The 22,708-nt window shown below is 53.9% G+C and overlaps 3 protein-coding genes across 4 annotated transcripts in view; 1 reads left to right on the forward strand and 2 right to left on the reverse strand.

Moving 5' to 3' along the window:
• CLCN6 (chloride voltage-gated channel 6) overlaps positions 1-8,962 on the forward strand; it is a 33,003-nt gene extending 24,041 nt beyond the window's left edge. Inside the window, exons 19-23 of one of the 2 annotated variants that reach the window (XM_030326273.1) lie at positions 767-921; positions 1,071-1,227; positions 2,816-2,923; positions 3,066-3,191; positions 6,000-8,962. In XM_030326273.1, the coding sequence (XP_030182133.1) occupies positions 767-921; positions 1,071-1,227; positions 2,816-2,923; positions 3,066-3,191; positions 6,000-6,080 (627 nt within the window). In that variant the 3' untranslated portion in view covers positions 6,081-8,962. Of the gene's footprint in view, positions 1-766; positions 922-1,070; positions 1,237-2,815; positions 2,924-3,065; positions 3,192-5,999 lie in introns of those variants that run through there. The other variant, XM_030326274.1, reaches the window with a different exon arrangement.
• Positions 8,963-12,001: 3,039 nt separating this feature from the next.
• Positions 12,002-13,452, reverse strand: NPPA (natriuretic peptide A). The gene is made up of 3 exons (XM_030326957.1): positions 13,248-13,452; positions 12,820-13,146; positions 12,002-12,311 (listed from the first exon to the last, which is right to left on the reverse strand). Exons 1-3 carry the CDS (start codon positions 13,368-13,370, stop codon positions 12,300-12,302), a joined length of 462 nt encoding a protein of 153 aa, XP_030182817.1. The 5' UTR covers positions 13,371-13,452; the 3' UTR covers positions 12,002-12,299.
• A 6,477-nt stretch (positions 13,453-19,929) lies between these two features.
• NPPB (natriuretic peptide B) lies at positions 19,930-21,460 on the reverse strand. Its single transcript, XM_030326663.1, has 3 exons — positions 21,187-21,460; positions 20,700-20,955; positions 19,930-20,124 (listed from the first exon to the last, which is right to left on the reverse strand). Exons 1-3 carry the CDS (start codon positions 21,310-21,312, stop codon positions 20,108-20,110), a joined length of 399 nt encoding a protein of 132 aa, XP_030182523.1. The 5' UTR covers positions 21,313-21,460; the 3' UTR covers positions 19,930-20,107.
• Between the last annotated feature and the right edge of the window lie 1,248 nt (positions 21,461-22,708).

The raw sequence follows: 22,708 nt of genomic DNA on the forward strand, positions 1-22,708 counted from the left end.
GGCGGGGAGAATCAGCCAATCAGCCTCTTCATTACGTGCGGCGAGCGAGTGAGTGTAGACACGATAGCAAGTGTGGACTTCGTTAGGCCATTGGGACATGTGTCCGTTCTCATTCCAGCAATCCGTGTAGGCGGATCTTTTGTTTTAATTGACATGATTTATGGCGTATAGTGGTAGCAGGGGGCTCTCTAGAGTTGTCAGTGACAGAGATGGACTTGGGCCTACTTAAAGACAGAAAAAGAAACAAGCCGGAGGCTGCAGGACTGACAGGAGAGCTGGAGAGTGGGGAGCAGCACGCCGGGTGTGCAGGCGGCTGGCGGACGCCCCGGAGGGGACGCCAGCCGCTGCTCCTGATTTGAAATCCAGGCAGTGGGAGAGTCCCGCTGCCTCACGGAGGCCTTGTGCCCACCCCTTGGCTCTGGGGGCCAGGCCCACGTACGTCGACGGTCCCCCCACGACGTGATGTAGGAGAGGGGCTCTCCCTTGGAGAGTTGAGGAGGGGCTGCTCCCAAACCGAAGGGGTGGGGAAGTTGGGCCGGTAGAAAACCGCAAGATCCCAACCCCGAGGCTCAGAGAGGTTCCTTTCAATCCCAAGCCCCCTGAGCCACCGTGAAGATTTCTTGCAGTTCCTCTGTCGGCTTATGCTTTTGACCCCACCGTCCCCCAAATCCCCAAGCTACGAAGATGCCACGTTTGTGTGCCCGTGCCCGGCAGTCGCTGGCCGCCCCGCTAGAAACCCGTCCCCTCCCCTCCTGCCCACGCACAGAAGTCCAGCATCGTCACCCGGGCCGGCGAACAGCGCAGGCGGAGCCAGTCCATGAAGTCGTACCCGTCGAGCGAGCTGCGGAACGTGTGTGACGAGCACGTCCCCGAGGAGCCGGCCGAGAAGGAGGACCTTTTGCAGCAGATGCTGGAGCGGAGGTGAGCGCGCGGGCTCCGGAAGAGCCGGCGCTCTGCTGTTAGCTCCCCAGCTTCCTGGGGATTTGGGGAGCTGGTTGGGGACGTGGGGGAGAAGCAAGAAGCAGTCCTGCTGAGGGTGTGCTAGGCAGCATCTGGTTTTTATGTAACAGATACACTCCCTACCCCAACCTATACCCTGACCAGTCCCCGAGCGAAGACTGGACCATGGAGGAGCGCTTCCGCCCTCTGACCTTCCACGGCCTGATCCTGCGGTCACAACTGGTCACCCTGCTCGTCCGAGGAGTTTGTTACTCTGAAAGTCAATCAGTGAGTGTCTCTGGTCTGCACTGGGATTCTCGAAGGCACGGGGTGGCGGGAGGACAGTCTCTGTGCCTCCGCTGGGGAGGCCAGGTGCCAGCGGGCTGCTGTGAAGGGGGCGTGCGGCCCCGCGGCTCCCTCTGCCGCGGTCCGTGCCTCTCAGGTGACCCTGAGCCGCAGGGGACTCTCCCAGTCACCTTCCCCTTAGTCTGTGTGCTGGCTGTCAAGTGTCCTTCTAGCCTGCAGACTTTTAACATAGTTTCTACGCTTTGATTTCTGATTCAGGCGAACTCTGTACGTACGTTACCAAAAAATACTGTTTTTCCCATTTATTTCTTTTTTTCCTTTCCTTTGGTGTTTACGGAGAAAAGCAGGGGTAGGAGGGGGTGTCTTGTTCAAAGTGGTCCCTGTGGCGACCTGAAGACCCTGAAGGTTGCCCAGAGGCCCGGTTTCCAAACTGACACTCCCGGTTCGGCTCTTGCCCACAGAGGCCAGCCTGAGGTCACTCGTGGTCCTGGTGGCCTGTGGAAGAGAGCCAGCGTGGGGCAGGACAAAAGGGGCCACGGGGAGAGCGGTTTGTGGTGAGGACAGCCTGGCTGGATGAGGGTGGAAGTGGCATGTGGGGCACAGGAGGGGTGAGGTGGGCTGGGTGAGCAGAAACCAGCCGGAGCAGGTGCCGCCCGGCAGGCGGCGGGTGGAGGACGCTGTGTGCAGAGAGAGCGGGGTCCCGGGGAGAGAGATCAGGACAGAGCAGTGACTGGCGCTTGCAGCCACTGGGCCCAGCCTGAGTGCCAGTGGTGGTGGCCCAGGAGCCCAGGGAGGGCGGAGGGAAAATTTAAAATGCTCAGAACGCAGGGATGGTAACAGAGCTGCCGTGTCCGTTCCCCGTGGCTGCCGTGTCCAGTTGCCGCAAACTGGGTGGCTGCAAACCACAGAAGTCTATTCTTTTCATGATTCTCAAGGCCGGAGTACCAAGCCCACACGCCAGCGGGCCTTGCTCTCTGGAGAGGCTCCGGGGGAGGGGCGTACCTTGCCTTCCAGTCCGTGCTGGCTGCCGGTCATCCTTGGCACGGCGTGGCTGTGGATGTGTCACTCGAGTCTCTGCCTCCGTTGTCACGTGGGCTTTTCCCTCCGCATCCTCTCCTCTGTTTCGAGGGACAGCCGTCATTGGATCTAGGGCCCACCCTAATCCAGTATGACCTCACCTTAACTTGCTCACATCCGCCAAGACCTGTTTCCGATACGGCCTCATTCCCAGGCAGCAGGAGTTAGGACTCAGATCTTTTGAAGGATACAAGTCAACCCACGACAGCTATTGGCTAGCTCTTCTCTCATTTAGACTCCAGAATAAGCCACGTCCATCTTACAGATGAAGAGAAGCAGGTTCCGAGAGATCAGGAGACTCTGCGAGGGTGGCGGGCTGGCGGGGAGCCGGCTGGAGATGGCGGCGGCTCTCTGCCGAGGGCTCTGTTCTGCGCTCCTTGCGCCGGGTGGGGCCGTGGCTGGGGGGACATGGACTCAAAGGGGGAGGGGCCCTAGACGTGACCCTGACAGTCGCTGTGCCCGAGCAAGGACAGTGTCTTGGTCGGGATTGCAGAGCGCCAGCCAGCCTCGCCTTTCGTACGCCGAGATGGCTGAGGATTACCCGCGGTACCCGGACATCCACGACCTGGACCTGACGCTGCTGAACCCACGCATGATTGTGGTGAGCGGGGCTGTCCCTTTGGGCGGGGACCCCAGAGAGGAGGCCAGCAGCCCGTCCCACGCGGAGCTGGTCGGTGCCGTTCGCGCCTCATCCTGGTTAGGGCAGCGGTGGCCGCCGGTGACTTGTGTTGTCCCCTCTGCAGGACGTCACCCCGTACATGAACCCTTCGCCCTTCACCGTTTCACCTAACACCCACGTCTCTCAAGTTTTCAACCTGTTCAGAACGATGGGCCTGCGGCACTTGCCCGTGGTGAATGCCGTGGGGGAGGTGAGTCTGACTTCCGGTCTGCCCACAGCCGTGCCTCTTCTGGAGAGGACCCCGTGACCTCAGCGCCCCTCCCAGCCAGCAGGGTTCCTGGGGCCAGAACCTCCTCCGCAGCCCTCGGAGGACCTTTGCCTCCTGCGTGTTGCTGACGCGCACACTCCGCTCGGCCAGCAGGTGTCGCCAGCGTCACGGCAGCCTTAGCACAGTCCAGTTTCGGGTTTCCAGGTTTTCGTCACCCTCCGTCGGGGCCTGTACTTCCTGGAGGAGGGGCTCTGCTCTCCACCTAGGATGAGCATTTATAACATTAAATGAGAGAATGTCAAGCAAAACACTTGAACGATTTTGAAAGATACAGCCAGGTACAACTAGTAATCATTGCTGCAGACTTTTCCTTTTTTTCTTCTTAGAACTCCATGTTTTTCCCTCGTTACGCAGGTGTTGTTTGGTTGTTAAAAAGACGTGTATAAGAAAATGTAGAGAAGCAGAATATAAACAAAAAGAAATACCAAAGCGTTATTTCTAAGAGGTAGCCACGCTGTCTAGCCAAGGTAGATCCTTTGTCGTTCTTCTCCGCATCTAGGAGTAGAGATTTTATGTATCAAGTTTTAATGAGAATGTTATCACTGTTTATACTGTTTAATACCCTAATGCTTTGTTTAATCTAGAGGAAATGACTTTCGGTGGCAGAAAACTTCGTTGGCCTACAGTATAGATATATTTTTAAGTTTGTTTATGTTTATCTTGAGAGAGAGAGAGGGAGGAAACACGTGGGGGAGGGGCGGAGGGGGAATCCTAAGCAGGCCCCCAGCTGTCAGCACAGAGCCCGATGCAGGTCTCAAACTCACGAACCACGAGATCATGACTTGAGCAGAAATCAGGAGTCAGGTGCTGAATCGACTGAGCCACCCAGGCGCCCCCCCCCCCTCCCCTCCCCCCCCCCCCCCCCCCCCCCCCCCGGCTTATGGTATTTTAGTTGGCTGGATAGCATTCCACTGGCCGGCTGTCGGCCACTTACCCAACGGTCCTCTGTTGGGGGATATTTTGTTAAATGTCACTCTAGTGTTCACCCTCCTGAGACTTTGGATCTGTGCTGCCAAGTGGCCCCCCACCCCCGGGAAATGAAACCTCTCTAAATAGAAGCATCCTATGGCAGACGCTGGCACCCCATAGCCTGCTCTTCGTGGGTGTAGTTGTGGGGGATCAGATCGTGTTCCCTGAAACACAAGTGCCGTGAGGGTCCTGACACGTTTCGCGGTGTGGAGTACCCACGTGAGTGACAGATGTGTGTTGCCGCCTCGGTCACAAAAACCTGTTTCTCTGGATGCATCCTCTGCTGTACTTCTGTCTCTGTTCCGCACGCGGGCAGTTCTGAGTCTCTGCACACCGGCTCGGCGTCCCACGGCGTAGCTCGTTTCTGACACCATGTACCTGGAGGTAGCATGTGACCGCACATGTTACGGGCTCAGCCCTACCAACCCCTCCCCCCACGTCGGATGTCAGTCAAAAGTCCAGTTGTCATCTGTGTTTCTGGCTAGGTGGCTATAGATCGGAGGTTCCCGTGATCCTCTGCTCCTAGAACTCGAGAAAGCAGTTTACTTACCAGATTACTAGTTTACTATAGAAGACTGTGATTCGGGAACAGCCAGATGGGAAGAGACGATGCATAGGACAGGTATGTGGCGAGGGGCCCCACGCGTCCACGCTCTGCAGCACGCTGCCCTCCCAGCACAGAAGCTCTCCACACGCTGTAGTTCAGGAATCTTCTTGGAGGCTCTATTACGTAGGCATGATTGATCACATCATGGGTCACTGGTGATTGATTCAACCTCCAGGCCCCACCCCCCGAGATAGGGGGTGGGGCTAGAAGATCCAATCCTGTAGGCACATGGTTGGCCCCCCTGGCAACTAGCCTGTGTGTCCTCGGGAGCTTCTTAAAAGTCATGTTATTCACGTAAACTCAGGTATGGTTGAAAGTAGCTTGCTATGAATGATAAAAGACACCTTCTCACTCTCATCACTTCATTCCACGAATTTCAAGAGCTTGTGGCGGGGACTAGGACGAAGACCTGTTATGAATTTCCTATTATAAGTCCCATTATAAATCACAGGATCATAATGACTCAGGTGATGCCGAGAGACCATATTTATGAGCTGTAGCGGGGTCTGGGCCTCTCGGAAGCCTGCATTGAGCTATGCCTTTTGGACATGTGTGTGAGGCAGGCTCTAGGGGTGGTGGGAACTGAGAAGGTTAGGGAGCATGTGCCTTGCTCCAAAAGACATTCAAATTCAGGGGCGCCTGGGTGGCTCAGTCAGTTAAGTGTTTGACTCTTGATTTCAGCTCAGGTCATGATCTCAGAGATCTTGAGTTCGAGCCCCACATCGGGCTCTGTGCTAACAGCTCGGAGCCTGCTTGGGATTCTCTCCCTTTTTCTCCCTCTGGCCCTCTCCTGCTCGTGCACACACTCTTGTGCTCGCTTGCTCTCTCTCTCTCTCAATCTCTCTCTGTCTCAAATAAACATTTTTTTTTAAGACATTCAAATTCAGATTTTAGCTGGCCCGACTAAAACTCCTCTTGGGGGTGAATTTGTCCCATTGGCCTCCAGTTTACAAGCCCTGGTTACGTTGATCTCTTTCTCATCTGGAAACTGGGTAACCTTGAAGTGCAGAGCGTGACTGGGTTGTCCCCGTGCTCTACAGGCCCGGACTCTGTCTCCTCCGCCTACTGTGAAGGATCGGGCAAGCTCCCTTTGCTCCTGTTCTTGCCCCAGTGAATTTATTCTGCAGGTGACGTGGGTCTTCTCTTTGTTCTAGATCGTTGGGATCATCACTCGACACAACCTGACGTTCGAGTTTCTGCACGCCCGACTACGGCAGCACTACCAGACCATCTGATGGGCCAGGGTGGCCAGCCCACCCTCTCCCAGAGCTGCCTGAGGGCGCAGCTCACTCATGCTCCGCCGCCATGGCTGGCTGGGGCCGTGCCAGGGCACGGAAGATTCCCACACACCCACTCGCTCGGAAAGCCTACAATCATCGAACACTTCGCTGGTCAGAGATCCCGGGGGTGGTATTGCACCAGGAGAGCGTGAACTTGCCTGACTGTCTCAGCAAGTATCTTCCTGTCTCCTGCTCACTGCTTTCCTGCCGTCCAGCATCGGCTCAGGCCCCAGGCCCCTCCACCCCACTAGTGCCAGGACCAGAGGGGACGTCAGGCCTCACCCCCCGGAGAGTGACCCCCAGAGCAGTTTTCCCGCCCCTCCCTGCTGCTTTCCTAGGGAGCCCAGCTGTTGCCTTAAATTGTAACAGGAGGGACTTTGACCAAGGCAGACACTGGGGCAAGCGCCAGTCGCAAAATTAAGTGAATTCCCAAATTTAGGGATTGGGCAGTGAGAAAATGACCCCTTTCGGGGAGGTCTTCCTTCGTTGGGACCCTTAACTCGATGTGCTCAGCAGTTCGTTTGGAGGAAGCACCTGTTTTCTGGAGGCGGCTGCTCTGGGCGCACCCCTGCGGCCGCGGTCTCCGTGGGGGCGGCGCCTTCCAGAAGCACAAAGCATTAAGGTCCCACTGATCGTCCCTGAGATAAGTCTGACCATACGCCCCAATTTACAACCCCCCCCCCCTAGTTTTTAACATTTCAGCTTCTCTCTCCTCCGGTCCGTCCCTCGTCCTTTGATCTGCATTGACTGACTTTCCTTCAGTTCTTACGTGCGTCTTCCTGGTGAAGCAGCCTGGTGATGCAGGAGGATCTTGGCGTTCCCCCCGCCACCCCAAGTTAGCTAAAAGGGCGCCCCACGATCAAACTGCTCTACCTAACTCCGGGGGGGTGGTACAGTCGTGTCTCAGACAGAAAGAAGCGAGCCCTGAGCCAGTGACCTCGGCAGGAACGTGATGTGGCTGGAGAAGCCAGTGTCAGGATGAAGCTTCTTCCCGGAGGAGGGTGTGTGCCCCTCACAAACCTCTCTCAGCCCCCTGCTGCCAACCGGTCCCCAGGGTGGGCAGGACCAGGCCCTGAGGCTATAGCGTTAACCTTAGGAAGGAGGCCTCTGGCTGTCAGTGACCTGCCTCCCTCCGGGCCGGGTGGTCCTCTGACTGGGCACCCAAAGCGAGCACTTGCCGTCGGGTATTTGCACTTCTCCCCTGTCGACCCCCGTGCTCTCCCCTTATTGTGTCCCCATCCGAGGCCCATCCTGCAGCCCTGGGGCAGATGCGCTTTGGGACTCAAGATGGCCATTCCTTCGCATTTAAGTTATTTTTGTAAATCGTGGAAGATGCCTGAGGGCGTGGACGCCAGGGCCTCGGCAACACCTCTTGCCCTCTGCCTGGGGGCGCGCGTCCGTCTGTCCTTCCGTCCTTCTGTCCATCCGTCCATCCGTCGGGGCCAGGCCGGCCCAGGCCTTGTGCTCAGCACACTCTGCTCACTCAGTGAGGAGGCTGCTTTCAGGGTCTTTCCCACCTGACTGCGGCCCCCTCTGTTCTTCCCGTTTTCTGGCCTCTGACCAAAAGTACGTTAACTTGTACATTTTTCAGTTTCCTTGGATGCACTTGACTTGTGAGATGTGGATGGGACCCCCCCCCCCCCCAATAACTAGTTGGGAGAATCACAAGGACCAAAAAAGGCAAGCCCTTCTGACTGTGACTGTGTTTAACCGGCTGCCAGTGTGTTTTAAGGCAGCATTCAGAGCTTGGCCAACATTAATCTTTCCCTTTATTAAGAAAGAAAGCAGTTCCCTGAGTCAGGCAAACGTCTGGACCACCCATCACAGGAACAACCCCCTCTTCCCATCCCTCCCTGGAATCGGCAGAACTAAAGTGCTGCGGAGGGACCTCTGGCCTCCAGGGGTCTGGGACGCCAGCTGCCTGCCTCAAGGCCGCCCTGGGTGAATGCTGTTGGAATGTACCCCCCCAGTGCACACTGCCTTGCATTTAAGTCACCAGATACTTTGGCCCCACTGGTGTAGCCCAGAGGCAGATGGCACCGTGCAAATGCCTCCCTCCATCCGCTGGCCGCCACCGACCCAGACTCCCTCTGGAAAGGCACGTTGCTTCCTGTCCTTTGTGGGCGTCTGCCCCTCCCAGATAAGCCCAAAGACAGCGACTGCCCCACTTGTAACAAAGTAACTGGAAGCCTCACCCCTTTGATAGTGAGAAGCCCACGTTGTCACCATCTCCCCCATCACCAGTCCCGTCGCCTCCGGGTGGGATGGCATGTCCATAAACAGAACCCACAGGGGGACCACGGGGGTGGCCGGAGACGGTTTTCTGTGTTTCATCTCGTGCTTGGTGTTTCCGGTTCCCCAGCTGAGGTGATCGGGAGCTAGGGAGCGAGAGTCCCTCCGGACCGTGGGACCTTTGCGCTCTGGGGGGTGATTTGCTCATGACCTTGATTAACTAGCAGTTCCTGGCTGGGATGGACGCTTGCTTGCTTGACCCAACCAACTCTATGACATTTCTGATGCAAAATCGCGTACTGATGCGGCCCTCGGAGACCAGGAAGCCTCTGGAAAGGCCAGAAGCACCCTCCTGGGCCCTGCAGTGTCAATGTACAGTGTTGCCCCCCAGCTCCGTGGACCTTGGTCACCTCGACAGTAGCAGCTTCCTTTTCTCTGTTTGCACTGTTGGTTTGTATAGTAATACTAGCTAATCCTATTGTGTACATAAATTGTATTTTTTTTTAATTTGTAAAATTCTATTTTTATTTGGACTTTTGGAACTTGGAAGTTCTCATTGTAACCGTAACACATCAGAATAAAATGTCTTCATCTGTCTCCTTCGAGCTTTTGTCCCCACGGTGCTCTTTCTTTGGAGTTGCACTTGGCTTTTACTTTACTCTCTCTTTCTAATATGGAAAAATCACAGAGTAGATGTAGCGTCTCAGCTGTCTCCTGCTAGAGCTCTGCCAGCAAGAAGGCTTCGTCCCCAGGGGTCCATCTACTCCCACCTTAGTCCTGTGGATCTTAGCAAAAATCAACCCAGTTCCCAGTCTTCCGTTTCTCCCCCCCAATGAACACTGTGCGATCTCGTGTGCTGATGCTTTGCACCCGCTCCCTCAGCTACCGCTGTCCCCTGTCCGCTGTCACTGTCCGTAGCAGGAGGCAGAGGATCCATTTGTATGCCTGAAGGGCTGCGTTTAGGACTTCGCCCCACCGACAGGTTCCCCGACACCCAGCAGAAGAAGTGAAATCCATACTGAGTCTGTAGATGTTTAGACCTTGGGGCTGGCTTCCCTGGTGCCATCTGTCATTCTCTTTGCTCGGCCAGAAACCGGATTCTCTTTGTCTCTGGTTGATCTGCTCTAAGTTACCCTTCGACCAGCAGTAGAAATGGTCTCCATTCAACCCTGTCCCCTGGTTTCCTGAGTGCCAGGGGCACTTTCTGTGTACCCGGCACTGTCAGTTCCGTTCCGCGAGAGCCCGCCGTGTCCCAGTGACCCCTCAGGAGCGTGTGCGCGGTTCACCACGCTCCCCTCCTAGCAGCCCCTCCTCCCCGGACCTCGGCAGCCACGTTTGGACAGACACTTCTCCTTGTCGCTGCTCTTGTCCTTGCTAGGCCTTCCCTGCTTCTTGGTTTTCCATCCTGTGCTCAAAGTCCACGTGAAGAATTATTTTTATCAGAGGTGGTTAGATTAAAGGTCTTTCCCCACCTCTACTCCCGAACTGTCAATTCACTTCTGGCCTCCCCTCTTCTCTACGAAGAGCGAATTACTACTTTATTTCCCTCTTCTCCTAATTTCTGTACACGACCAAGACAATTTGACTTTTTTTTTTAAGTTTATATATTTTGGGAGAGAGGGTACATGGGTAGAGACAGAAGGAGAGAAAATGAATCCCAAGCAGGCTCCACACCATCCGTGCAGAGCCCAACACGGGGCTCCAGCTTAAGAACTACAAGATCATGACCTGAGCTGAAACCAAGAGTCTGGCGCTTAAGCGACTGAGCCACCCAGGCGCCCCGAAAATGTGACGTTTATAGGGCACCAAGAATCCCATGTGCTGCAGCGGTGCTGACCAGGCCTTCACCTTCAAAGAGTGTCCAGTCCAGGGACACAGACACAATCGCATACCAAGGCAAATTGTCTTGTGTTGTAATAGTCCTATACAAAATGCTGCTGGTGCAGAGCTTAATTAGTACCGGGCATGTGATCTCAGGGTTGAAGTGGCATTTTCGATGAGCCTTGAATGTGTAGAATGTTCCCAGGAGCACTGGCTAAATCGCATTACAGGAGGGCATGAAGTGAACATGTGGCGGGGGAGGGGGGAGCGCTGGTTGGAGGAATGTCCTAGAATCTGACATGGAGAATGAGGCCTGTAGGGCGGGAAAACAGGTTCGAGCACAGTTCCCTGTTGTGGGTGAACCTAGTGGCTGGGACTGCTTTTCAGAAACGGACACAAGGAAATGGCATCCTCTCCAGTGCAGCCCTGCTCCATCACCTTGGGCCTGAATTAGAGAAAGCTGGTGGCTACTTTTTAATTATGTGTTAGTACCCAAAAGGCACATAAATGTGCGGTTCGTCAGCAAATGTTTTTTCTTCACTTTGCTCAGCATTTTGGGGAGGGGGGGAGAGAAAAAGAGCACATGAGTGAGGGAGGGGCAGAGAGAGAGGGGTACCAAGGATCTGAAGTGGGCTCCACGCTAACAACAGCGAGCCTGATATGGGGCTCCAACGCAAGAACCACGAGATCATGACCTGAGCTGAAGTCGGATGCTCAATCGACTGAGCCCCGCAGGTGCCCTGCTTTGGTTACCTCTTAAACCCAAATGCTTTGCCCACTTTTCTTTTTTTTTTTTTTTTTTTTTTTTTTTTTTTTTTTTTTTTTTTGGGACAGAGAGAGACAGAGCATGAACGGGGGAGGGGCAGAGAGAGAGGGAGACACAGAATCGGAAACAGGCTCCAGGCTCCGAGCCATCAGCCCAGAGCCTGACGCGGGGCTCGAACTCACGGACCGCGAGATCGTGACCTGGCTGAAGTCGGACGCCCAACCGACTGCGCCACCCAGGCGCCCCGCCCACTTTTCTTAAAGTGCAGTCACTCAGCTGTGCCAAGTAACTCTCTCAAAATGTATCAGAGAAAGTTTTGTTAGTGCTCTCATTTACAAATGTGCCTTGATTTTTTTTTTTTTTTAGGCTCTGGGTATATATGTGCCTCCAAAAACAAACAAACAAAAAAAGAAACAAAAACAAAAAACTACTGGGTGTACAAAATTGTCTATGGGGTACAAGCTACATTAGATGCAGCCAGAAAAAAAAAAACAACCCAGATGTTTGTAAGTTTTCTTTTTAATAAATAAGTACCCTGAATATGAGAAAATCTGAAAAATAAATGCCCTTTCAGTCTCCTGGGGCATTTCCAGGATCTGTGATAAGGCCGATGTGAGAGAGTAAACTGTGAACTGTGGTTTGTGCCCCACCCTCCACCAAAGGAAAATTTAAGGGTAAGAGGTGGGAGGTAATACAAGCAAGAATTTGTCCAAATCCACAGCATGCCACCAAGAGTGACCCTAATGTCAGCTCTGGACCCTGGGTGACAACAATGTGTCAGTGTAGGTTCATCAGCTGTCACAAAGGCTCCATTCTGGTGGGACACATTGATGACGGGGCTGGCTCTGCATGTGTGAGGGCAGGGGGCCTATGGGAAGCCTCTACACTTCCTGCTTCATTTTGCTGTGAACCTTAAATGGCTCCCCAAGATAAATTCTATTATGTTTAAAAGGAAGATGAGAGAAACTGGTCATTCTCTCTGACAAAAGGTAAATGGGTATCAGGCTGAATTCTCTTCCCAGGAAAAAGAAAGAAATCACCAACCCGAGCCTTCGGCTTCTGTCCGTGGTGCTGAAGTTTATTCATGATTCAAACAGCTTTCAGTAATGGGTGAGCGTCTATCCTAAAATTTAATGCATGGGATGGGAGCGGAGGGGAAGCCACAATTAAACCACTTGGTCTACATTCAGCATAAAATGTGAGAAACGTTGACAAGAGGCTGCAGCTTGAATAGGGTGCTCATCACAGCTCAACTTGATGGCAATGAGATGGGACAAAGTTGAGTGAGAGACCCCAAAGGATGAGGGTCTCTCGAAGTCTGCACAGGGCCTGGCCTGCCTTTTCCTCCCTGGCCATTATCTTCGGTACTACAAAGAGAACAGAGACAAGGTTGGCTTGGTGACCTGGCCCTATTGGAAAAGTCAACCTCACAGGACTGTGCTCACTTCCCAGCAGCCCCCACTCCGGCCTGACAACCCTGAGTTTCATGAACTGGTACACAAATTGCTTGTTAGAAGCTATAAGTCAACCCTGGTCATTTTCATTTAATCCTTTGGGGTCTGACAATTCTGGGGAGGCACATGAACTGCCAATCAGCAGAACAAAGGTGACTTGGCTCCATGAACATTTTAAGTTCCCAGTGCTCATGGCAGTAACTTTTTTTTTCTTAGCATTTCCTTAGCAGCCTGTAGCTGAGAATGATGAATGATGTCATTGCCCCAAGTTGGGACACAAAATTTCCAAAAAGAAAGCTTCTACTCTGGTCTCGTTACTGCAGGAGGCATCCCCTGGTGGTGTTCTTTGACAAAGTTTGAGTCTCAGTGAAACCATAACCGCCTTCCTCCCCACCCCATTTCCACCCCCAGCTCCTCTTACCCGGAAGCTGTTGCAGCCCAGTCCACTCTGAGCTCCAATCCTGTCCATCCTGCCTCCAAAGCAGCTGGACCTCCGCAGACTCCGAGGGGCAGCAAGCAGTGCCCTCAGCTTGCTTTTCAGGAGGGCAGATCTATCGGAGGAGTCCCAGGAGCCCCGCCCAAGGGCACCCCCATCTCTCTGGGCTGGGTCGACCTCCCCAGCCCAGGGAGGCACCTCAGGGAGGGGGCTAAGAGCTGCCCCAGCTTCCTCATTCTGCTCACTTAGTACTTGTGGGGGCACGACTTCATCTTCTAAAGGCATCTTGTCCTCCAAGTGGTCCAGCAAATTCTTTACAAAAGGAACACACGGGGAAAGGGAGAGGTCTCAGTGACCGGCACAGTGTCACAAAGCCCCCTGGTCCCAGACTGTGGCCCCTGTCCCGGCCCTACCTTGAAATCCATCAGGTCTGCGTTGGACACAGAGCCATATACCGGGTTAGCTCCTGTTTGCCACAGGAGCTGACACGCCAGGAAGAGGAGGAAGCTCGCGGTGATGGTGGAGAAGGAGCCCATGATGGCGTCGGTCAAGGAGTGTTCTGGTGCTTGCTGCCTCTCTGTCCTCTCTTCTCCTTCTCTCAGCCTCCCTCCGCCTGTCTCCCAGCTGCCCTGCGCCTCCTCTTTTTATAGCCCCCCAGCTCTCCAAGAGCGCAAGAGGGACGGAACCCTCCCCATTCTGTCACTTGCAGCGATAAAGCAGCTGAATGAGGGAACAGCAGAAGATGACCTTTTAAAGCTATCAGCCCAGCAGAGCCTGTCACTGCCCCCTCCACCTTGAGCAGCCCCAACAACCCCAGACCCTCAGCTGCAAGAGCCACATTCTTGTTGATTTGCCTCAAGAGGTTCCCACTTCAAAGGTGTGAGAAGAGCAAAAAAGAGTCCTTGGTTATCTCACAGTGATGCCTGGGGTTTCTTTCTCCTGGGCAACAGGACCCATGCAGGGAGGCAGAGGGTGACGGTTGGCCAGCGCCCAGCTCCCCGGGTAGGTTTTTCGGCTCAGCTGTCAGGGGCTCCAAATAAGGGCGGGAGAGGAGGAAGTGGCAGGCGGCCGGCAGCTCGGGACAAATTAGTCCAGATGCTCAAGCCGGCCTCACACCTGACTCATCAGCCGTGAGGGCAGACCTCTCCCTCCAACTGAGCTGCCCTCACTCCTGGCAGTCATTCTCGGCAGTCAGGTGAAGAGGGAGTTATTATTTAGAATATTAAGTCAGCCAGGAACCAAATGTGATGAACATCCCAAGAACTCAGCTCCCACACATAAACACCAAGAAAACTTTTGGGAAAGCAACCATCCCTCTGCCAAGCTCCTCCTCCTTCCCCTCCACAGTGTTGAGGGAGGTGGGCACTTAGAGAGGCCAATGGTTTCATCCCTGTCACCTCGAGGATTATAGCAGCTCAGACTCTGAGTTTGAAGTTTATAATGGCCCCAACACTCCCAGGAAAGCTCCTGTGGTGAGTTGGCTGGTGGAGTGACGGGGAGGTGAATGTGGCACCCAGCTTCCCTTAATGTCTTCCATGACCTTCCATGAGGCCAGGCGAGTGATGAGCCACTGAGGCCTCCATTTTCCTGACCCACCCACCCCAAAGAAAATTAACAGGCAGCAAGTCCTCCCCCCCCTTTTTTTTTTCAAGATTTTAACTTTTTTTAAAAGTTTATTTATTTATTTTTTAGAGAGAGAGAGCGAGTGACAGAGCATGAGCAGGGGAAGGGCAGATAGAGAGGGAGATAGAAAACCGAAGCAGGCTCCAGGCTCTGAGCTGTCAGCCCAGAGCCCGACACGGGGCTCAAACCCACAGACCGCGAGATCATGACCTGAGCCGAAATCAAGCTTAATCGACTGAGCCACCCAGGCGCCCCTCAAGATTTTAAGTAATCTCCACACCCAACGTGGGACTCGAACTCACAACCCCAAGAGCACGAGTTGCACACTCTCCCAACAGCCAGCCAGGCTCCCCAAGGCTGCCCACATTTAATGAGCGCCCTCCGTTCACTAAGCACTGAACTCCATGTTAGCGTACTACTCAATGCAAGATGGACTTGGGGGGAAAACCCCAAATTTGAAGGGTTGAGAGACCTGTGCTAGAGCCCCGAGCAAACCAAGTTACACACATCGTCACAGCCTTATTTTCCCCATGCTCTACCCACCCCTCAGTGTTGCCATAAGGCTTAGATGAACTATCAATGTGTGCGTTCTGCACATGCGTTCTCAAGTATGAAGTGCTATCTGTTTGAAAGATGGTGAGAACGGTTGCCCGTGTTGATCAGCTGCAACTTGCCCGACACCATGTGGAGAAATTTAGATGGATTATCTCATTTTCATCACAGCCCCCATGGGGTGGGTAATATTGTTCCCATTCACAGAGGGGCAGAACTAAGACAGAGGTTATGTCACTTGGCCAAGGTCACTGCCTAAGCGGCAAGGCCAGGGCTGGAACCCCAGGTCTGACACCAGTGCCCGTAATTCCTAATCCATTTCACAGGTGACCTCTGAGCAGCTCCTTTACCCTCCCCCTTCCTGGGCAGGGGGTGTCCTTGGCAAGTCCGTGAGCGTGCGCGTGTGTGGACTACCTCACGGAAAGGGCCATCCAAGCCCCGCAAACGGCCGACACACCCGATGTGTTTCGAGGGGCTCCCCAGAAGCCAAGAAATGCATGTGCCAAGCCCCCTCCCTGGCTGGTCAGGTAGAGAGGCTGTTCTGCGGGCGGGCAGGAAATCGGGGCAGTACGAGGCCAGAGGTCACAAGAGGTATCCAGGGTGATTTTATTCTAAGACAGAAGGAGAAAGGAGCGCTCTCCAGGAAACTTATCAGGGTCAGCCGAACTCAGCTTGAAATCCAGAGTGGGTGCAACCCTGAACAGGAAGTCTGGGGGCAAAACCCTCGTATCCTGATGAGTCCCTGGAATGTGCTCACAGCTTAATCGCTCGGTTGGCAGGGTTATTATTAGCAAAGAGGATTCAGTGAGCAGCCACACTAGGGGAACTGATGCTCCTTGCTGTGTGCGTCACACGGCCGATCCCCTGGAGATGCCCTTTCAGACAGGCCTTTGAGGCGGGCGGCGACTTCCGGAAGGGCCTTGTGGCAGGTAGTCCCTGCAATAGCTCGGCCCGAGGGCCTGTGCTGCTCCTCTGTCCTGAGCCACTTCTGAAGTCTGCAGGTGGCCCGAGGAGAGGTGGAAATGCCCTTCCGGGTTCCAGAAAGAGAATTTCAGAATTTTCTCGGCTCCTTGTATTAAAGTAACCTCTCCTCTTCCAGAGTGAAGCCCGAGCAGGGCCTCAGTGTCAGTTGTCGCATTTCTTCTAGTAGCCTCGGCTTTTTGTCCGGGTTGCGTTTGGTTTTTATTGCTGTTTATTTTGTGGAAGGGGGGGTGGCAAGAAAGAGCATATTCAGTTTTGCTGCCCCGAGGACTTGACGTTGAACCAACTTACCACCTTCTGCACTGACAAGGCTTAGTGGAAACGGAGACCAGCCTCAGATTGTCTGATTACCCCAATCCTGGTGAAGCCTTCCATTTGCACCTGAGACAGAAAATGGCTTGATGTGAAGTTTCTCTTCTTTTCCATGCCCCGGCCCAATTTTGGGGGGTGTGCACACCGCCCGCGTGGAGGAGTTAATATTTGACAGAGTGTTTAGAAGCCGGCCTGGAGGAGTGAGGCAGAAGAAAAGCAAAGGCACAGAAAAGCAGATCCACCCCCCACCCCCACCTCTCCCACTAGCTAAAAAGTCAACAGCCTTTATTTCCTTATCACTGGAAAGAAGTTGTCTCAGTCACACAATGGAATGAGCATTGCAAATGGGTGGGAAAATCCAGAATTGGGGAGTCTCTAGCTTCTATCGCAGAGTCCCCATCTCAGGATTCTCCGCGGGGACACTGTGGGCTGCTTCGGGGAGCCGTGAGGTCCCAGCAATGTCACACATGGTCTGCAGCAGAAGCCCCAGTTGGAAGAAATTGGCAAGATCCTGCTGCATGTTTAGGGATGGTTGTTTCTGACTTTGAAAATGATGTTCGGGGCGCCTGGGTGGCTCAGTTGGTTAAGCGTCCGACTTCAGCTCAGGTCATGATCTCGCGGTCTGTGAGTTCGAGACCCGCGTCGGGCTCTGTGCTGACAGCTGGGAGCCTGGAGTCTGCTTGGGATTCTGTGTCTTCCTCTCTCTGCGCCTCTCCTGCTCACATTCTCTCTCTCTCTCGCTCGCTCTCTCGCTCTCTCTCGCTCTCTCTCTCTCAAAAATAAATAAACATTAAAAAAAATTAAAAAAGAAAAGAAAAGAAAACATTCAGTCCCAATACTATCCTGACTTCTGTAACCTCAACACTTGGGACCCAGCAAAGCCCATCCACTCTCTACTTAAATCCTTTCCAGCTTTGAAGACGTGGGTTAGGGTTCCTGGGCTCTATTTTCACCAGCACATCTTTCTGGGAAGATGACAGCGATGAGCATCTACGGAGAGATATAATCTGGCAGCTTCGTTGGACAATGAGGTTGATAATAGGAAAGTCAGGGAGGTGAATGCCATGGCTATAGGTACATGGGGGAGGGTACATTTGAAGGGGTCAGGGTCACAGGTTAGGGAGGGTGGTGTTTTTTTCATGTTTATTTATTTTTGAGAGAGGCAAGAGAGAGAGGGGGACCAAGTATCTGAAGCAGGCTCTGCGCTCATAGCAGACAGCCTGACTCCGGGCTTGACTCACAAACTTCAAGATCATGACACGACCCTAAGTCTGATGCTTAACTGACTGAGCCACCCAGGCGCCCCAGGGAAGGCAGGTTTTAAAGGGCATCTATAGGGGCGCCTGGGTGGTCCATTTGGTTTCGATTAAGCGTCTGACTTTGGCTCAGGTCATGATCTCACGGTTAGTTGGAGTCCCGCATCGGGCTTGCTGCTGTCAGCACAGAGCCCGCTTCGGATCCCCCGTTCCCCTCTCTCTGCCGAACCCCACTCTTGCATGCTTTCTCTATCTCTCTCTCAAAAATAAACATTTAAAAGAATTTTAAGGGCATCTATAGACAGGGCGTGTTTGCATTGCTCCCCACAAACACCAAACACGAGGGGAACTCAATGAGAGGTCCCTCCATTGAGTACACGGGCTACCCACCCCCATCCTCCAGCGGTCACATTTGGCTCCTTTGCTGTTCTCTCTGCGGTCCTCTTTCTCAGACTTTTGCCTGCGGAGAAGACCCAAGTAACACACGTATCATATGTACAGACCCCACCCACCTGAGCCCTACATATGGAGAAGTCAGACTCACTGGGAAGAACCCTGAAGCGTTGGCTGGATTTGGGGAGTGGATGTTCTGGGAAAGGCCCGCCTTCATCACCTGAGCAGAGGGGAGAGGTCACCAGCGGGCAGCGGCAGTTCACCAAACGCGGAGCCGAATGATGCCATTAGGAGGGCAATTTTACTCCCACCAGCAAACCTGCTTCACTGACTTGGGAGGGACGGGGTGATGCAGCGGTTAGGGACCTGGGTGCTGGACCTGAACCCTGGCTCTGCCACTTACTGACTGCATGATCTTGAGCAAGTCACATCACCTCTCTGTGCCTTAGTTTCCCCGTCTGTTAAAATGAGGGTTAGTAAGAGCTCTTCAGAGGTTTGTTGCAAGGACTACAGGAGTTAAGGAGACAGTAGCTGGTGCCTGATGAGGGTTTTGTGAAAGTTAACTACGCTGAGTATTCATTGCACTCCCTGGGTCGGAAACACCAGGTAAAGGTGGCTCACAGTTTTATTAGAAAGTAACTCGCTCCTCAACCTCATGTTAAAAACCTTAATTGATGTCATCAGCTGTCCAGAACCTTTGGCACACACTGGGCTGACATGAGAAACGACACAGAGACCTACTACTTGTGGTTCCCCTCGGTGGAAGCAACATTAGCTGAGAACAGCAGGAAGGTCAGGAGAGTGAAGTTCAAGGCCAGGAGCGCGGGGAGAGGGCACAGGCTCAAGAGTCCCACTCAGTGGGAGAGCTCAGAGCATCCGTGGCCACATGCGGCCAGGTAGGGGGGCTTCGGTTTTCTGGGTCTCAGTTTTCTCATCCATCAAACGGGGATAAGAATAGTCCTGTCCCTTCTGCGGAGCTAGCATCCTAAAAGGCATTCTGGGCAAGGGGACCGCAGGAGCTGAGGCCTGGGAGCCTGAAAGCAAAGGAGTGTGGCCCGGGATGCTCGAGAGGCAGGGCGCTTGGGAAGGGGGGACCGTGGGGTACAGGGCAGCATATCATCAGGACTCCCTCCTGAATAAGACAACACAGTATGACTCTGGTGGTTGTTTCCTTTTCGGCCCTAGAAATGAGAGGTTTCTCTCTCTGAGGCAGAGAGGAAGTAAAGATGTGGAGCCCCCGGAAAAGGGGCACCCTAAATGCTGGGCCTTTTGTCAGACGCTTCTACACCTGGGATGGGGAAATGAAAATGCTATTGAACTCAGGGCTTTAAAGGAAACAATCACCAGGGAGAATGTCTCCGACGGCAGAATTCCAGACAGAGGGAAAGCTAGTGAGGAAACACGGACCCACAATCCTGTGTTGCGTGAACGTCTCAGGGCCCATCTGCACTCCCAGGGAGAAGCCGCCAGCTTTGAAAAGCAGTTTCTGCAAAGTGTCTTGAGTGCTTGAGGTATTTGTAGACATTTCAGAACAAGAAAAACCCTTCAGAAGAAGCAGGGCGCCCCTACTCCTACCTGACCAGCTCTGATGCCTTCTCCCCACCCCACCATTAGGACACTTTTAGAACCTTCAGGAAAACAAAGGCTTTGGGTTTTTTGGTGTGTGGGTTTGTTTTTTTTTTTTTTTTTTAATGATGTATTTCTTCTAATGCACTAAGACGAATCAGTTTCTTTTCTTTAACATTTTTTAAGTTTATTTATTAATTACGAGAGAGAGAGAGAGAGAGAGAAGGAGGAGCAGAGAGAGAGAGCGAGAGCGAGAATTCCAAGCAGGCTCTGCACTATAAACGCAGAGCCCAACAACGGAGCTTGAACTCACGAACCGCGAGATCATGACCCAAGCTGAAACCAAGATCCGGAAGGAAGCGCGACCAACGGAGCCACCCAGGCGCCCCAGGACAAATCAGTTGCGAAAGAAGAAGATAAAATGTTGACTTTATTTCACCGTGGAAAATGGGTGCTCGGAGATAAGAATCATCTTATATAAAACAATCACAATAAATAAATAAATAAAAATAAATAAATAAGAATTGCTTCAAAGGGGCTCAGGGAGTTGATGAAGAATCAGACGCAGATGTCTGCATCAGCACTTCCTCTTAATGCCTTCTCAGCACTGTGTGGGGGGGAGAAAGGGTGATGACAGCGTCAGGTGGGAAACTGAGGCAGGATCTGAGCTTCCCCACACTGGGTGTGATCCCTACCACCACCCCCCCCCCCCATCCTCGGCTGATCTGGGTGTTTGAGGCTTTAGAATAATCCATCTCTCTGGACCTCAGTCTCCTCATCTGTAAACTGGAAATTATTGCTGCCCTGGTGATCCCGTCCTCTGCCTTTGAGGCTATAGACAGGCTGGGGGAAACCAGGAGGAAAACGTTTAGGACTCTTTCTGCTCCAAGGAGAGGCAGCCAGAGAATGACTGGATTCCATCCTAAGGCGACTCTGCCCCTTTTGGTCAGAGAGGCAAGAGAAGGTGGGTAGGGACTCGTGGACATAGTAACGAATGATGTCCACATTTAATATTTCCAGAAAGGCGCCCCTTGGCCCTAAGCACTGTCAGCAAGAGAGAGTAAACCCCAAGTGTCTTTTTCTCAGAATTGGTTCCCAGAGACAATAAACCCGGAAGTGGTTCCGAAGGTGGGACCCATAGGAGTGGGGCAGGGGGATCAAGCTGGCAGGGAGGGGGCTTACCATTGCAGCCCAGGCCACTGAGGGAGCCAATCCGGTCCAGCCTCCGGCCAAAGCACCTTGAATCACGCATCATCTTGGAACTGCCTAGTCGTCTCAGGGCCCGGAGGACATTGTCACGGGGCGCAAGGACCCGCGCAGGGGGTTCCTCCTGGGCCTCCCAGGATTCTGCGGGGCTGTGGCCCTGCTGGAGGGGTCCCAGGGCCATCTGGGCTTCCTGCAGCTCTGAAACTGTGTCCCGCAGACCGTCCAGCAGCTCCTGCAATGCGTGGGGACAGCCCCAGCCTCAGCAACCCGCACCTGGCCAAACGGCCCTAGACGGAGCTGAGATGAACCAACCACCTTAGGTAGGGGTCCTGGCACCCAATCCGGTTGCTTTCTAATCCCTTATCACTAATTCGCTAGAATTAGACCTTTTGGGACAACAGCTCAGGACCCGTTCAACTGCTGCTACCCACAGCCCCCTTTTCGCAGGCTGAAGCTCTCTCACCTGTATTGCGGACACTTCCGAGGCGGGGCCGGGGCCGCCCAGCGGGTGGGAGCGACCTCCTAGTGGCGACAGGTGCAAGAACAGGAGGAGCAGGAGGGCCCGGAGCAGCGCCGTCTTGGGGTCCATGTCACCGGAGAGAAAGAGATCGTTGCCGCTGCCGCTGCGCTGTGTTCCGGGTCACGTCTCACCTCCCAGAGGCCGGCGGACGCTCTCCCGGATCCTGGGACAACCTCGGCCTTTTATCCCGGGCCTGGGGTTATCTCTGATTTATCGGCCGCATTCCGGCACGCTGAGCTCAGGGCGGGGGAATGTACCCCTCCGCGCCTGCGACCATACTCGCTGGGGGTGGATGCTGGGGAGAGCAGGCCTTGTATAGCAATGGGCCCGGCCGGGGGGCGGGAGCGCGCGGGGGACACCAACAGGTCCTTCGCCTCGCGCTGCCTCCTTTCCTGCAAAACTCCCAGCGCCTCTCCTCCCCACCCCCAACCATTCTCGGAGAGGGCAGACACAACTCCAGCGTTCCGAGGCCCCACGACGCAAGTGCGGGGCGCACGGGGTGACTCAGAGCCAGAACAGTCCCAGCCAACCCGCCCCCCGCCACCGGAGCGCGTCTTCCCTCCCCTCGCCTGCCTGTAACTCGGCACGGGCTCGGCTCTCTGCACCCTGCGCCGCTGCGGGTCTTCAGGGCACCCTGACCGCTGTCCGTGGTTCTGATGGTTCTGAGCAAACTCAACCAAGAGGTCTCGCTCTCCTCAACCCAGGTCTGGCCGGAAAGACAAGCATGCAGCAGGGACCTTTGAGACCCCTCCCCACCCTCTCACAACTGCCTGCACTCGGATGCTAATTCTCCAGTAGCATCTGATTAAAAGCCTGGGTATGACAAGGAACTTCTGGAATGCTGACCCTGCTTCCATCCCTTAAACGGTAGAACTGATTTGGCTGGAATTTTGAGAGGCAAGGCCCAGAGATGAAGTCATCCAGGAATGCCTTCTATCAAACCTCCTCCAGGTGCCAACACTTCCTCTCTCCCACCAAGCCAACACGTGATGGAAAAAAGCAAGGATGACTGGAAGATGGTTATCTATTTGGTGGGACACTACAGGTATGAGGAGTGCCCCTCCCCAGTGCCTCCCTCATCTGACCATCCATGACCTAATTCCCATTAGCAGATGGTCTGGACCTCCCATCTGTGATTGCAAATGAGGCTGCAAGGAAAAATGGCCCTGGGAAGAGACACAGCAGATTAACCACCCCCCCCCAAGCGTACATGACTGATGTCACCACCCCTTCCAGATGCCTTGTGTTGACAAGCAGCACGATGAGAGAATGGGGTATGGGTGATGGAGAAAAGGCAGCAAGGGGCAGAAGCAGTGACCTCTAAACAAATCTTACCTTCAAAAAATAGCATCTGCCAGATATGTGAGAAAAATACTGTTTATTGTTTTTCATTTTTTAAATGAGGGAACAGGGGCACCTGGGTGGGTCAGTCGGTTAAGCATCCGACTTGATTCGGCTCAGGTCA

This window comes from Lynx canadensis, chromosome C1 (genome assembly GCF_007474595.2).
Source record: "Lynx canadensis isolate LIC74 chromosome C1, mLynCan4.pri.v2, whole genome shotgun sequence".
Classification (NCBI taxonomy): domain Eukaryota; kingdom Metazoa; phylum Chordata; class Mammalia; order Carnivora; family Felidae; genus Lynx; species Lynx canadensis.